Here is a 16630-nt window from a genome sequence, read left to right on the forward strand (position 1 = left end):
GTCCCCTGAGTATGCAGAAACTCCTACTTTCTCTGTTGATGGCCTTATTTCGCTGTCCTGCCGGTTTGCACAGGACCATCAAAAAAGAAGGGCTGACACTGATAAAAGCAAGAGGCGCTCACTCATTTTGGTTTGGGGAAAACAAGCAGACATCAAGATCAGCCAGGATCTGGGCTTTCAGTGAAATTCATAACAGAAAACTTCTGCTTGCAGTTTGCGTTTCAGTGTAGAACAAAGCTCAAGACAGAATGTGGTGTTTGGTGCTTTTTTATATGCATGCACCCATTATTGTTTCTTTCTGTGTGTACTTCACGATTTCTCCTCTACATTTCAAATTGTTTTAGAGCACATGCTAGGATTGTCACTCAATTAAATAAACCTTTGTCAAATTATCAATTCAATCTGCATAAATATTTTAGGAAGAATATATAATAGTTCTGAAAGAAAAAAACATACTTCCTTTAGGTCAGTCAAGATATGTATACGATAAATTGCAGGTCTTTGGAAGTCAATCTATAATTCGTTACGTGTACTTATATAAAAATATTTTTAAATGCTGTGCCCAATTAGTAACTCAAAAGATTTTTAATTGCAGTACAAACTTGTGGAAAGGTCCACAAGGTCTGGCTGCATGGGAATCACTGATGAAATATCTAGAGAAGGCAGAAATGGACAAATTAACTGATCTGATTCATAGGAGAAATGGTAGTTCCTAGAGTTCTATGTTTTTTGCAAAGTGGTAAGCTTTGACAAGATCTTGTTTTTACAGTATAAGTATTTTTATTCATCATCTTGATCAGATTATACTAATACTGTAATAGTAATACTCTTTTTAACCAATTAAACTGATTAACTGACAAGGTTGGAGCCCTCACAAACACACCATGAACAAAACTCCTGCTGAGATCTATTAAACAAGTTTATTAAGTGGACTAAAATGATTCCTCAGATACAAAGCATGGGTTCAAAATATAATGGCATTAGTAATCTATAGTTGTGTCGTTGTGGTTGGCAGCTGTGCCTGGTTTTCAAAGGAGGCACTCCTGACTGTCAAAGCTCAACGGCCAAGGCTCAAGCGTTCTTAACTGGAGCAAGGGTCTCCTCTTTTTCTGCCTGCCCCAAGTCCCACTCGCTCAGAAGCTCCGAGGCCACCTCTGTGTAGAGATGATTCCAGTCCCAGCTGATATCATCCTGCCAAAAAAAGAAAAGAAGAAATACTAAGTGGAGAAATTTCCCAAAGCATTGCTACACAGTCCAAATGGCGGAAAGAATGCCATGTCTTGTCTAAAAGCTAATTCATAGCAGTAACCCAAACTCTACTAGAAAGCCTGAAGGTTTGACGGTGTGTGTTAATCCATACCACTTGCAGTGCCACTATTTTATATATCACTGCCAATTATACTGCATATATGATCACAGTAATTGCAAGTCTTCTAGGACTTATTCCAAACAGGGGTTTGGACAGGTTATATGACTGAATTGACTTTGGTCGCCCTGATGGATGACCTTTATTGAGAAAAGGACAGGTGGAGGAGGAGCCTGTTGTTCTTACTTGATCTCTTAGCAGCTTTTGATACCATTGGCCATTGTATCTTCCTGAACTGTCTCCATGAGATGAGCACTGGGGTCACTGTTACACAGTGCTTCAGTTCCTACCTCCAAGGCTGGTTTCAGAGAATAGCGCTGGGCAATTATTTTACAAGCCCCCTGGCAATTGTTTTGTGGGGGGCTGCAGGGTACTACCCTGTCCCCAATGCTATTTAACATCTACAAGAAGCCACAGGGAGTGGTCATTAGGAGAGTTAGGGCAAGGGGCTAGAGGCCCAGCTGACCTCAGTGGCCAGGAGTGCCTTTTACCAACTTTAGTTATAGCCATTTCTGTACTGGGATAGTCTGACAGCTGTTGTTCATGCACTGTTAATTTTGATTGGATTACTGTAATGTGCTTTATGCAGGGCTGCCTTTGAGACTGTCCTGGAAGCTGCAATTAATACAAAATTCAGTGGCTTGACAGCTCACTGTGGCAGGATCTTGCCATATTATACTGCTGCTGAAAGAATTGCACTGGCCACCAACTGGTTACAGGACCAAGTCCAAGCTGCTGGTACTGCTGTGCAAAGTCCTACATAGCTTGGAACCAGGATACCTAAAATATTGTCTCATCCTCCTATATACACAAACACTTGCTACATTGTTCGTTTGGCACAATGTTGTAATCGGGCCTTTAGGGTGGAAAGATATGTTGGTAGATAACCAGTATAAATTTATTTTTAAAGAATAGTCCACAATTCCAAGAACAGGAAGCTTGCATTGTTTAGAACAGGAAGCGTATACAGTTGTACCTTGGTTTTCAAACAAATCCGTTCAAATTCCAAAATGTTTGGAAACCAAAGCATGGCTTCCGATTGCACAGACATGCCAGAAACAATAGTGGAAGCCGCATCAGACATATGGCTTCCAAAAAAAAAGTTCGAAAACCAGAACACTCACTTCCAGGTTTCGATCGTTTGGGAGTCGAAACGTACAAGTACCAAGGTGTTTGACAACCAAGGTGCAACTGTATGAGTAGAAAACTGCCAACAGGAGAGGATTGCAGCAAACAGAAAAAGAAGTAGTACATGTTCTGCATGGAGAAGGACTCAAAATCAATCCCTGGCATTCCTGGGTAGGGCTGGAGAAGACTGAAACCCTGCAGAGCAGCTGCTAGTCGAAGCAGACAACACTGAGCTAGATGGACCAATGGTCTGACTTGGTTTAAGGCAGCTTCCTATGTTCCTGTTCCTGCTGAGCAAAAATAATGGTCTAGTTCTCCTCTTGGTCCAGAGCAAACTCACCTCTCGTACATCCTGTTCTGGAGCTAGAACCTTACTGAGCAACTTCAGGTCAACCTCTCCATCCTGTGGGAGCACATAAAAACGTAATTCAGTTCCAAGAACAATAATGGAAACGCACAAATTGCACACGTCTGTCCTGCTTCTGGATAACTTACATTGCCACTAATGGAGCAAAGCTGTTCAAACGCATCAGCATCTGGATGAGAAAACCAATCCAAAGAGAAATTTTGGCACTCTAACATCTGGAAAAGCCTTTTCACCTTGGGAATGCTCTGCAGCTAGAACTGCATGAGAGCTTTCTAATTCTCTAGTTATCCACATGCTGAGCCTTGGCTCAAAAGTATAAAACGGAGTGTGCTTATTCCTTCTGGAGGGAAGGGAGCTCCACCAAAGGAATTATAACAAAGGGATGGACGCTGGATTTAAGTAAAAATCACTAAAGTGGGAAGTGAAGATGAATGCCCAAAGATGCCTTAGGAGACACTGCAGAGCATATACTATGCAGATCTGCCAAACAGGTACTTAACATCTTGTGTTCCAGAATGGCGCTATCAGTAGAATGCTCACCTTATTCACATGCTGCACTGCCACCCTGGGGTTTCTGGGAATATAGATTTCTATTTTCCTGCACTCACCAAGGTTTGGAAAGCAGCATACTTCATGAGGTCATTGTCCAGGTCACGGTAGGTCAGCACTCTGTTCACCTGAACGCTGCAATTGGGGATAGAGCAAGGAACCAAATAAGAGCACTCCACATCCCTCACCAGAATCCATATGTTCCACTTGGAATGGGTTTACTTGCTTTATTATTGTATATTCCTTAGTTGTAACCTGCCTCGAGATCTTAGGATGAAGGGCAGTTAAGAAATATTATGAATAAATAAAGCGGCTGCCATAAATAAAGACCTGGTCTTCATAAAAAGTTCGTATTTTTTGAGCCTGGCGTGCTCTGGTCCATGGGGTCACGAAGAGTCGGACACGACTGAACGACTGAACAACAACAATTTTTTGAGTTGACACACATATTCAGAGTCCATAGCAGCTGTTCTCTCTCTCCATATGAAAACAGAGTTTATCATAACCACCTGTTATTCGTAGCAACACCATGTAACTGCTCAAGCAAATCACAACAAAATCCGAATGAGTGGGGTCCACTTACAACTACCAGTTCAGCACAAGGATTTCCGTGGCAGTTGTGATCTTGCTGTTACCTGGGTGGGGCTGCAACCTGCATGGCAAAGTCTTCCTCTTGTACCTCCTCCAAGTCAGGGATCACTGGGATATCTGCAAGGGATGGAGGAGTCATAAGGCTGCAGAACTACCAAAACTTTCCCTAGTTTTCTCAGTGTGAAAGTAACGTGGAGGGGTCATAGCTCAGTGTTAAAGCTCATGCTTTGCACACAAAATGTCCAGGTTGACTTCCTGGCACCTCAAGTTAAAAGGATCAGATAGCAGATGGTGGAGAAGACCTCTGCCTGAGATCCTGGAGAGCAGTTGACAAGAGTGGACAATCCTGGGGTAGATGAACCAATGGACACCAGTGTAAAGCAGCGTGATATATTCGTACAATGTATCTCTGAAAACACCAGAGACCCACACTGCAGCGTAAATACCTATGTGGCTGCTGCACCCTCTTTAAATTTAAATGGATGGATTTCTGCTCCAGTGGGAGGAGTATACAGATCCCAAGAAAGAAAGAAAGAAAGAAAGAAAAAAAGAAAGAAAGAAAGAGAAAGAAAGAAAGAAAGAAAGAAAAGCAAAAGGCTCTCTGTGAAGAAGAAGAAGAGTTTGGATTTGATATCCCACTTTTCACTACCCAAAGGAGTCTCAAAGCGGCTAACATTCTCCTTTCCCTTCCTCCCCCACAACAAACACTCTGTGAGTTGAGTGGGGCTGAGAGACTTCAGAGAAGTGTGACTAGCACAAGGTCACCCAGCAGCTGCATGTGGAGGAGTGGAGACGTGAACCCGGTTCCCCAGATTACGAGTCTACCGCTCTTAACCACTACACCACACTGGCTTGAGATTGAGGGATAGCCAGACTGTTATGACAAACTGCCAAATACTACCCAGAGTAATGTTCTTGCAGTCATGTGGCAAAGCATATGAGCTCAGACAGCAAATAGAAGATGATCGGGATTATCTCTGTCTTGTTGTTGGCATCCATCTGTCTCAAGGGACGATGGAGTTCACCTCTGGGGGAGAAGTCAAATTGCTGAATTGGCAGCACTGAAGTAACCTCACTGAGGCACAAGCCTGGGTAGTGTATATGGAGGTCCTGGGCTGCCTAAACGACAAGACCCTCCCCCCTCAGTATCACCGGTGTGGTCCAAAGGAAAGCACAGCAATACATTTGGCACCTGCTTGACTGCAGGAGTTGCCGGAAGGAGGCATACAAGACGCCATCCAACTGCCTTAGAGATTCCACTCCAGATTCGTGTAGGGTTTACTCCTTAGCCTTTTCTTCTCCCAAAGATATCCCTGGTTTAGGTTTAGGATCAGAGTTTTCCTTCTCCTAGGTGGGCTACCTTCTCAGGTTGATGAGCCCCACCTGCCCCTTATCTCCATTGTATTTATGCGACAATTTGGACTGCTGGGCTTCATGTGACAAGAAGCTTCCTCAGGCTTTGCCTACATACATGGCTCAATGTTTTGTGAATAAGGCTGTCTCTCAGGACAGCAAGAGTGATAAAATTAGCTATATTTTCCCCAGGCAAATATTTATAGTTCTATGCAAGTACCTGCCTGTGTCCATCCAGCTCAGTTCTATCTACATTGGCTGGCAGTAACTCTCAAGGATTTCAGAAGAGATCTTTGCCAGTCCTACCTGGAGATGCCAGGGATTGAACCTGTGACTTTCTGCATGCAAAGCATGTGCTCTACCGCTGAGCCAGTGGCCCTTCCCCAAGCTGGCCAGCCAGCTGCCTGCAAGCAGCATCCAGCCTGCCAGAACGTGTTGACTATCTGCAGCTCTGGATAGTTCACACTAGACTTGGTTTCACTGCATTCTAATTTTAAATTTGAATAGTGGATTTCATTTTTCTTTTTCAATGCCAGACATTTTGGCCACCCTGGTATGATGAAATACTCCATAAACACCGCGTTTCCATTTCCAGTGAACTAGCCCTTAAGCAGCTGAGCTCTAAAGTATGCACCTCCTCTGGTTTTAAGATGCTGGCTATCCCTGACTTGTTCTGATTCTGAAAGTTGTTCCAGAATCATACATTCCTCAGCAAACTGGCTGGCAAAGCTTATACTGTGATCCTTTACTCCACTGCCTTAAATGAAGGGGAGATGGCGCCTTGGCAGTGAACAGGCTGCTTCCAATTTTATCCAGAACTGTGCTTTTCTAACTAAGCATTTGACTGTTTCCAGCTCTGCCCAGTCTGCAGCCCAGGCTGAAATGAATATTCAAGAGCTGGAAAGGCGCCCTGCCTGTGGAGTCTGGGGTTCAGGACTGGGTCTTTACAAAAATATATGTTTCCCCTTATAGCCCTCTCCCAGTTCTGAAGTGCACAGGTCCCATCTTCCTATCCGCTCTGCATCCCTGCAGGCTTCCCTGACCCTAGTGGAGGCAGTGCTGGTCCATCTGCAGCAGGGCAAGGGTTAGCCCGGACTCTTGACAAGAGGGCTGTTTGGAGCAACCCACACAGTGGGATTTCTCTCTAATTGGCTGCCTGGTGAAGGGGCTGAATGAAACCGAGACTGAAGCCAGAGCCAAGCTAAAGCAAGAGATGGTGACAGCTTGGACAATCTCTGCAGAGTTGTGCTTTCCAGCTCCCCAACCACTCAAGGACCTGTTGTTTTCAATGCAGCAGCTTTCAGCTCACAGCAACTTGGATAAAGAGGAACCAGAGCACTGGAGGTGCCATCTTTGTGCCAAACAGCACAGAGATACTCTGTGGCCACCTCCTCAGTGCCATAGCACAGGAAGGCCTGTCAATGCTCATGGAAGATTTGCATAAGCTTATTTCACAGCAGAGGCTCTGGCTGAGCAGGCCACAAAAGAATGACAGAGAAATAAAAAGTGGTGAAAGATAAGCTGGAAACAAATCTAAGACCTGAATCTGTAAGGATCTGGTGGCCTATCAAAGGTTTTGCATACTCAGTCATGTCCCTTTTAGGACCTGGTTCTTGCACAGAGAAACCTGCCTTTTAAGTACCACTTTCTGAGTGCAATAAGCTCAGCAGCTATTCAGAAAACATAAATTAAAGGTATTACTTGGGACCCCTTCATGCTACTCATTTAGTATGGCAAGTTCTGCAGCATACACTGAATATCATACTTGCTTGAAATTGGCAGCCAGCCAAGGCCAAACTGATTTTACTATGTGCTGTTAACTCACATTTTGCCAGGCAAAAAAGGCTTAATGCAATTCAGAAACCAGAGGATCAGAATCATGAAATCAAGAGGAAATACCAAGAATGATGAGGTGCCAAAGAGCATTAAACTAAGTAAGGCTTATTTCTTTTAGGTAAGGCTTATTTCTAAGTAGGGTGTATTTCTTTCAGGTAAAGCTTATGTCTTTTAACTTATTCGTCTTGTTCATTGGAAAAAACACACATAAATAGAACCCTGTATGATTATTATTTTTTAAAGATCTAAATGTGCAGGAAAGGGGCATTATTATCCTGCATTATTACTTGGGGAACCTCTTTCCCGCAAGTCAGATTAGGTCTGTCAGGCATCTTAATTTGGTCTGCCAGGCCATTTTCCAGAGCCACACCAACTTGCCCCATACTTTCTGCCATATGATAGCAGGGGTCGGGTAGGTAAAGCCTTGGCTGCAAAGGAACAGTTGGGAGTCTTAGGATGCCCACCTGATTGTTCCACTGCAAGCAGTTTTTGCACCAGACGCCTCTTAAATTTGCCCCCAAATGCAGTCCCCACTGGGATTGGTTCCACTTGGGAGTTCCCAAATGAAGTCAATCCCTGCATTTGACAAGAATATTTGCAGCTATGGTTTGAATTCAAGCAGTGGCTGCAATAATCGGGAGTGCACTTAGAGTACACTTCAAATTCTTTGAAACTTAAGGAAGATGTCAGGTGATTGACAGCTGGGCGGCCCTGCCCACCTGTCAAAAGTGGCCCACCAGTCAGATCAAGTTCTCTACCTCTGTGTTAGCACATATAGGGCTGGTAAAGCTTTATTAATAAAGAGCTATTCACAAATACAGCATTTAAGTCAGCCTTATTCTTTGCTAGAGGTTTTAGTGAAAACATATAGAACCTATTAAACATTTCTCAAGGGTGAAGTACCTTCATAAATTAGTTCCCTACAGATTAATCCACATAGTTCAGATAAGAGCATACAGAGAACAGTACAAGATGCATATCATCAGAGATGCTGATCAAATACAAGAAATCCCCCCCCCATTTAGTTTCATTTCATTTAGAAGCATTTGTTTCTAAAATCTTTATAGTAACTCACGCAGGTACTCCCTGAAACCACTGGCCCTGCCAAACAGTCTGCCTCAGGCAACCCTTGACCCTTGACCTGTTGACCAGTAACTGTATCCCCAATGTTCCCAATTGTTGTCATATGAAAATTCACAAGTTTCTGAAGGCAGAAGAAGAGATGCCTGATGGACTGCATCTCAGATAGGGAAATGAATCTCTATAGATGGGAAATTTCAACATGGGAATTGCTCTTAATTGAAATCCCTCAGCCCATTTCCCGCATTCTCAAATAATGATGCTAGACTCTGGAAAGGGGCCACATGAGAAGCAGGGAACAATGCTGCAGAGAGAGTAAAAAGAAATTGGTGGATTGAGTTTGCCTGGGAATCCTACAACTCTGAAAAACACTGACCTAGTTTGTTCTCAGGAATTATCCAAAGCCCTAAAATAATGCTCTCTGCTGTGCTATGCCACGCTATGTTCCCATTTATTGACCTGCCATTTTCAATAAGCAATTCAGCATGGGAACTCCTCCAAGTATAATCCTAGTTAGTTGCTGTATCCAAAGAATGCAAGAATGCACACCTCTAGAGCTGTGTACATACAAAACTATATAAGAGCAGAGCATGTAGAAAGTGAGATTTTGAAGGCCAGCTCTCTGGGTCCTCCCTGTTTTGTGCACAGCACTATGAGAGGCATTAAAAGCAAAGGAAGTGAGCTAAGTTATATATTTTAACAGAAGAAAACTTCAGCCAGACACAATTCTAATTTCTCTGCTGCTGCAAAACTTTGTTTTACTGAATGCTGTTACCTTCTGCATCACGTTTAGGGAATTTTAAACAGGCAAATGGAAGAAGGTATCTGATTGAAGATGAAGTTAAGTGAAAGAAATTGGTCTCATTTAGCACATGACAGGATTCATCTGTGTTCTCGAGTCCACTGAGGTAGCATCATGGGCGTTTCATATTCATGAGCTGCTGCGACACTGTGTCCCCGCATTTACAAAGCACCGTGTTCAGCAAATTCTGTCCCTGTGGACACCCCATGCATTTCATGGTCTTGTCAGAGAGACATCAAACACGCCAGTAACCAAATACCAGAAAATGGCTTTAATTAGTGCATCTCAATTCGATAATTTTTCCTTCTAAATAGAAAAAGGAGGAATAAAAATAGAGAAGTGGAAAGCAACAGGCTAGAGTCTTCAAAAAAATGCAAGGAACAAGGAATGGAGGCAGCTTCTGTGGAAGACACAAACAAGATTGAGTTCTCCCTTCTTTGAGGGTAATAAGCAAACCAATGGCCTCTCTGGACCACTGGCCAGGGCATAGATGGTGGAGGGTTACAATTTACTCTTCCAGCATCAGGTCACACTACCCATTGGTGATGCCATTCACAGAGAAGTGGGTTTCAAACCTTGTCATTAAAAGTCATAGCCCTAAAAATATGAAGATATCAAGGAAAAACAAAGGGGGGGGGCTGTCCAACTTCCTGAAAGCATTTACGAACAGCTGCAACTATGCCAACATGCTGACTACAGCCAGAAATTATCTAATAAGCTGCAGGATGATCTCATCACCATCCTAGCCCTTGCCCTATGCTGTGTAGTGCCAAAGAACACCACTTTATAAAGGCCTTAATTTTAGGAGAAAACAAAAGCAAGCTGCATTTTATTGTCTCTTATATAATCTAAACCTTGATATTTGGTTGCCTGTTCTGATTTGGGGTGGGGGAGACAAGGAAGCAGCAAACTCACACCCCCTGCAGCAAGGTTGATTCCCCTTCCACTATATGGTATAGAAAAATAATTGTTGCGCTATTGCCTCTGTGTTGAGAATATTCCAAAGAGAGAGAGAAAATCTGGGTGAACTCACTTTGAATGACTTCTTGGCTATCCTTTTAAATAGAATCATAGAACTGTACAGTTGGAAAGGACCCCAAGGGTCATCTCACCTGGGTCTTCTTTTTCCCCCTTTCTCAAACATGGAGGTAACATTTGTGTGCCTCCAGTCCATAGGGCAGTCAACATCTAGTCATTTAGATTCATTCATACTGAACGTTAATATAAGATCATAAGAAGGGAGCCCTGCTTGATAGCCTGAAGGCTGGATGTTCCCCACTCAGCCATTTGCTCCAGAAAGACACCATGTTCAATGGCACTAAAAGCCGCTAAGATTCAGTAGCGCCACATTCTTCTGTCTCTCTTCTAACACAGTATCTGTGCTAAACCAGGCCTGAATCCTGACTGAAATGTATCCAGAAAATCAGTTTAATTTAAGAGAGTCTGAATCTGGTTGGCCACACCTTGGCCAAGAAGGGACATATGCCACTGGGCTAAAATGATGGGTGCCTTCTAGGTCCTAGGGAAGGCTTCTTCAGGAATAGTTTTGCTAATGTCCCTTGCAGGTACCTGAAGATCACCCCCATCTTTCAAAAAGACATTGATCACCTTCCTGAGGCCACTTGGTAACCTTGGGCCAGTCATTGCCTCTCAGCCTAACAGGGTTGTTGTGGGGATTAAATGAAGTAGTGTATACAGGATCACTCTGCTCATGCTTCTGTGCCAAATAGTTAACTAGCTGTGTATGTTAAAGGCTCAGATTCTGGAACCAGTTAATTCCCCCCCCCCCAGCAACTCTGCCTTAATAAACAAATATTTGTGGCTGGCCATTTGCACATTGTACTGATAACAACTGTGGAATGTAACTGCCTGTAGATGCTAAAAAAGAAAATACATGGAACAGATTTCAGTTGTCCTCATATTAATTGTATAAATGTTGCCTGAGGGCGTGATGCAAAGATTACATCTGTAGATGCCATAAATTATTACTTTCTGGAGCAGCTAGTTCTGAGCTGTAGGTAACAAAAAGCAATTTCTCATCTATCACCAAGTGATATACACAAATTGGTCCAAACATTACCAACAGCTGGAGCACCGGAGAACAGGATGCTGTACTAATATAACTAAATGCAGTATTTCTGAAGCCAAAAATGTGTCTGAACTCTCAAATACAGTATCATTACCTTACAAAAGATAGGATACCAGTTTGGGGGGGGGGGGAAATGAATACTGAAGCTGCTACTGAAGTGCCTATAAACCAAAAATCAAAATAAAGGTATATCACCATTAATTAAAACAACACCACCACCAGAAAATGTCAACAAATGTCAAAAATGCAATAAAATGCCATTAAAAGACTAAAAGGCATGCTTTAAAAATAAATGCATTTTTGTTTAATCTTTAATTATGTGAAACAACAAACATATTACATATTATATTTTCCTCCAACTAAATCAAGACATATACTCATACAAGCTAATATGTCAGCAAAATTCTGGACTTTAGTATGCTATATACAAAATATCCCCTTCATGGATCACTGCCTTGTCGTGGCGAAGGGGCTTGAATTACTCAGGGAAGCTATGGACAGGTCAAGATGGACAGGTCATAGTAGAGAGTTTGGACCAAACGTGATCCACCTGGAGTAGGAACTGGCAACCCACTCCAGTATCCCTGCCAAGAAAACTCCATGGACAAAGACAACAGGCATATGAAAGATATGACGCTGGAAGATGAGCCCCTCAGGTCGGAAGGCGTCCAACATGCTACTGGGGAAGAGCGGAGGACAAGTACAAGTAGATCCAGAGCTGATGAAGCGGCTGGGCCAAAGCCGAAAGGACGCTCGGTTGCGGATATGCCTGGAAGCGAAAGGAAAGTCCAATGCTGCAAAGAAAAGTATTGCATAGGAACCTGGAATGTAAGAACCATGAACCTTGGAAAACTGGATGTGGTAAAAAGTGAGATGGCAAGAATAAACATTGACATCCTAGGCATCAGTGAACTAAAATGGACAGGAATGGGCGAATTCAGTTCGGATGACTATCATATCTACTACTGTGGGCAGGAATCCCGTAAAAGAAATGGAGTAGCCCTCATAGTCAACAAAAGAGTGGCGAAAGCTGTACTGGGGTGCAATTTCAAAAATGATAGAATGATCTCGATACGAATCCAAGGCAGACCTTTTAACATCACAGTAATCCAAGTTTATGCACCAACTACCAGTGCTGAAGAAACTGAAATTGATCAATTCTATGAAGACTTACAACACCTTATAGAAATGACACCAAAGAAGGATGTTCTTCTCATTATAGGGGATTGGAATGCTAAAGTAGGGAGTCAAGAGATAAAAGGAACAACTGGCAAGTTTGGCCTTGGAGTTCAAAATGAAGCAGGGCAAAGGCTAATAGAGTTCTGTCAAGAGAACAAGCTGGTCATCACAAACACTCTTTTCCAACAACACAAGAGACGACTCTACACATGGACATCACCAGATGGGCAACATCGAAATCAGATTGATTATATTCTCTGCAGCCAAAGATGGAGAAGCTCTATACAGTCAGCAAAAACAAGACCTGGAGCTGACTGTGGCTCAGATCATCAGCTTCTTATAGCAAAATTCCAGCTTAAACTGAAGAAAGTAGGAAAAACCACTGGGCCAGTAAGATACAATCTAAATCAAATTCCTTATGAATACACAGTTGAAGTGAAGAACAGGTTTAAGGATTTAGATTTGGTGGATAGAGTGCCTGAAGAACTGTGGATGGAGGCTCGTAACATTATACAGGAGACAGCAACGAAAACCATCCCAATGAAAAAGAAATGCAAGAAAGCACAGTGGCTGTCCAAGGAGGCCTTACAAATAGCGGGGGAGAGAAGGCAAGCAAAATGCGAGGGAGATCGTGAAAGATACAGGAAATTGAATGCAGATTTCCAAAGAATAGCAAGGAGAGACAAGAGGGCCTTTCTAAACGAGCAATGCAAAGAAATAGAGGAAAATAACAGAATGGGAAAAACCAGAGATTTGTTCAAGAAAATTGGAGATATGAAAGGAACATTTCGTACAAAGATTACCACAATTAAGGACAAAAGTGGGAAGGACCTAACAGAAGCAGAAGACATCAAGAAGAGGTGGCAAGAATACACAGAAGAATTATACCAGAAAGATATGGAGGTCTCATACACCCCAGGTAATGTGGTTGCTGACCTTGAGCCAGACATCCTGGAGAGTGAAGTCAAATGGGCCTTAGAAAGCCTCGCTAACAACAAGGCCAGTGGAAGCGATGATATTCCAGCTGAACTATTTAAAATTTTAAAAGATGATGCTGTTAAGGTGCTACACTCAATATGCCAGCAAGTTTGGAAAACTCAGCAGTGGCCAGAGGATTGGAGAAGATCAGTCTACATCCCAATACCAAAGAAGGGCAGTGCCAAAGAATGCTCCAACTACCGCACAATTGCACTCATTTCACACGCTAGCAAGGTTATGCTTAAAATTCTACAAGGCAGGCTTAAGCAGTATGTGGACCGAGAACTCCCAGAAGTGCAAGCTGGATTTCGAAGGGGCAGAGGAACCAGAGACCAAATTGCAAACATGCGCTGGATTATGGAGAAAGCTAGAGAGTTCCAGAAAAACATCTACTTCTGCTTCATTGACTACGCAAAAGCATTTGACTGTGTCGACCACAGCAAACTATGGCAAGTTCTTAAAGAAATGGGAGTGCCGGATCACCTCATTTGCCTCCTGAGAAATCTCTATGGGGGACAAGAAGCTACAGTTAGAACTGGATATGGAACAACTGATTGGTTCAAAATTGGGAAAGGAGTACGACAAGGCTGTATATTGTCTCCCTGCTTATTTAACTTATATGCAGAATTCATCATGCGAAAGGCTGGACTGGATGAATCCCAAACCGGAATTAAGATTGCCGGAAAAAATATCAACAACCTCAGATATGCTGACGATACTACCTTGATGGCAGAAAGTGAGGAGGAATTAAAGAACCTTTTAATGAGGGTGAAAGAGGAAAGCGCAAGATATGGTCTGAAGCTCAACATCAAAAAAACTAAGATCATGGCCACTGGTCCCATCACCTCCTGGCAAATAGAAGGGGAAGAAATGGAGGCAGTGAGAGATTTCACTTTCTTGGGTTCCATGATCACTGCAGATGGTGACAGCAGTCACGAAATTAGAAGACGCCTGCTTCTTGGGAGAAAAGCAATGACAAACCTAGACAGCATCTTAAAAAGCAAAGACATCACCTTGCCGACAAAGGTCCGTATAGTTAAAGCTATGGTCTTCCCAGTAGTAATGTACGGAAGTGAGAGCTGGACCATCAAGAAGGCTGATCGCCGAAGAATTGATGCTTTTGAATTATGGTGCTGGAGGAGACTCTTGAGAGTCCCATGGACTGCAAGAAGATCAAACCTATCCATTCTTAAAGAAATCAGCCCTGAGTGCTCACTGGAAGGACAGATCCTGAAACTGAGGCTCCAGTACTTTGGCCACCTCATGAGAAGAGAAGACTCCCTAGAAAAAACCCTGATGTTGGGAAAGATGGAGGGCACAAGGAGAAGGGGATGACAGAGGATGAGATGGTTGGACAGTGTTCTCGAAGCTACTAACATGAGTTTGGCCAAACTGCGAGAGGTAGTGAAGGATAGGCGTGCCTGGCGTGCTCTGGTCCATGGGGTCACGAAGAGTCGGACACGACTGAACGACTGAACAACAACAACAACAACATACAAAATATGCCTGGAATTCACTGTCACAGAACAAATTCTAAAAAATAATTTTCAAAAGTCCTAATCTTTTATTTTGTTAGACTCTAATATAAGTAGGTATCTTTAGCATTTGTGCTGTGTCCCAAATGTTTTTGGTTACAAAAACAACAACAACCAACTGAGGAAAACATCTCCGATGTTCTGGATATGAATAACTGAATCAGAAGCTTCTTCGAATTCCATTTTTAAAAATGAAAGACAATGAATGAGGTAAGGCATCAGTTGTTTATTGTCACAGTGGAAAAAGGTAAGCAATTGGGGAAAAGGTAAGCAATGGGGGGGGGCTGTGGAAATTTTACAGAGAGTACAAATTGTTCAAATCTCTGAAACAGATTGTGAGTTAGCAGAAAGCACTCAGAGAGCTGAAATAATGACTGAGAAACTAAGTGATTAAATTGATTTTTAATTAAGAGCAAAGTCTTTGAAAAAATAATCCCAACTAAACAGACAAGGCATTGGGATTTTAAAACATGCATTACCACAAGACAAGCAAAATAAGGGGCAAGAAATAAACTATGATGTATTACAGTGCACCTTTTTGAATATCTGAACTCATACTGCAATTCAGCCCCAAAACATCTGGGTTGCCAAACCAGAAAAGGATGGGAGAAATCGTCATCAGAACGCAAAAGCTCCATGCAGAAAACCCAAGAGATCAAATCACCATGTTGTGAGTGTGGAAACACCAAGAGTCCAGAACTCAGTGCTCATTCATCTGCTACATCCCACACCCTGCCTGCAACTCAACTTGGGTTCACTGCCATCATTCAGCCCCTTTAAGCAGGTTTCTCATTGTGCATTATAGATTTACTTCAAGTGACTTGTGCCAAAATCAACATGAGTTGACTCAAAACTGCACTTTTAAGCTGCTACTGTAATTTGGTCCTGTGAATTGACTCAAAGAGAGTCGAAAAAGGAATGTGGCCGTACTCCTGACTGTCAGAATAGCAATGGTGGAAATGAACAAATGGAGCTGCAGGTGTCTTGACAATTTTGATCGTAAGCAATCAAAAGGCCTTACTACATAGCTGTCAACTTCCCCTTTTTTTGCAGGAAATTCCCTTATTCCAGCGCCGTTTCCCATTGCAAAAAAAGGAAGGTTGACAGCTCCGCCTTACTCGTTAAGTTAAATGATCTTATTCCCATTGGTTTACAACTGGATCATGCCTGTTGCCTTCAGTATCTGTGTTCTATTTGTATTTAAGACATACCGAACTCCACTCTGGAACATTTTGTTGCAGTTCCAACTTGTTCAGACATTACGTTGCCCAATACTAGATCTTGCCAATGTTGTGTTATAGACTTCCTCACTAGAATGTGACACTAACTGCCTTTGGTGATAGGGGAACTGGCGAGATGGACCATTTATCTGACCTAGGAATGCTGTTCTTAATGCTTCTCCTTGTTCATCTGTGTGTCGTTTCATGCTCAGCACAACTACTTGGCTTTCCCCATCCTTTCAAAATACGCATATACTGTATGTGACATTGTAATTCTTGCCCACGTTCATTTTTAAGACAAAACTCAAGAGGTGATCATTATTATACAGTTTTATCCTACAGTTTAGTCTTTTTGCACATTGAGTAGAGTGCACAGGGTATGGAAGAAATAGAAAACTTCCTTCAGTAATGCCAGTTTGGTGGTTTTTGCCTTAATATGAGGCAAGAAAGAAGTTTCTTATAAGCCTCTCATTGAATTATGTTAGGGAGTAGGTATGTCTGATTCTATTTAATCCCTTTCATGCTCCACTGCAAAAAACAAGACAAACTACATTTCT

General features: G+C 42.6%; 1 protein-coding gene across 1 annotated transcript in view; it reads right to left on the reverse strand.

Moving 5' to 3' along the window:
* Positions 1-901: 901 nt before the first annotated feature.
* IFT43 (intraflagellar transport 43) overlaps positions 902-16630 on the reverse strand; it is a 57010-nt gene continuing 41281 nt past the window's right edge. Inside the window, exons 6-9 of the mRNA XM_033142443.1 lie at positions 4046-4118; positions 3470-3545; positions 2835-2897; positions 902-1191 (exon numbers count right to left, since the gene is read on the reverse strand). Coding sequence (XP_032998334.1) covers positions 1072-1191; positions 2835-2897; positions 3470-3545; positions 4046-4118 — 332 coding nt within the window. The 3' untranslated portion in view covers positions 902-1071. The remainder of the gene's footprint in view (positions 1192-2834; positions 2898-3469; positions 3546-4045; positions 4119-16630) is intronic.

The sequence above is a fragment of the Lacerta agilis genome, chromosome 1 (assembly GCF_009819535.1).
Source record: "Lacerta agilis isolate rLacAgi1 chromosome 1, rLacAgi1.pri, whole genome shotgun sequence".
Taxonomy (NCBI): Eukaryota; Metazoa; Chordata; class Lepidosauria; order Squamata; family Lacertidae; genus Lacerta; species Lacerta agilis.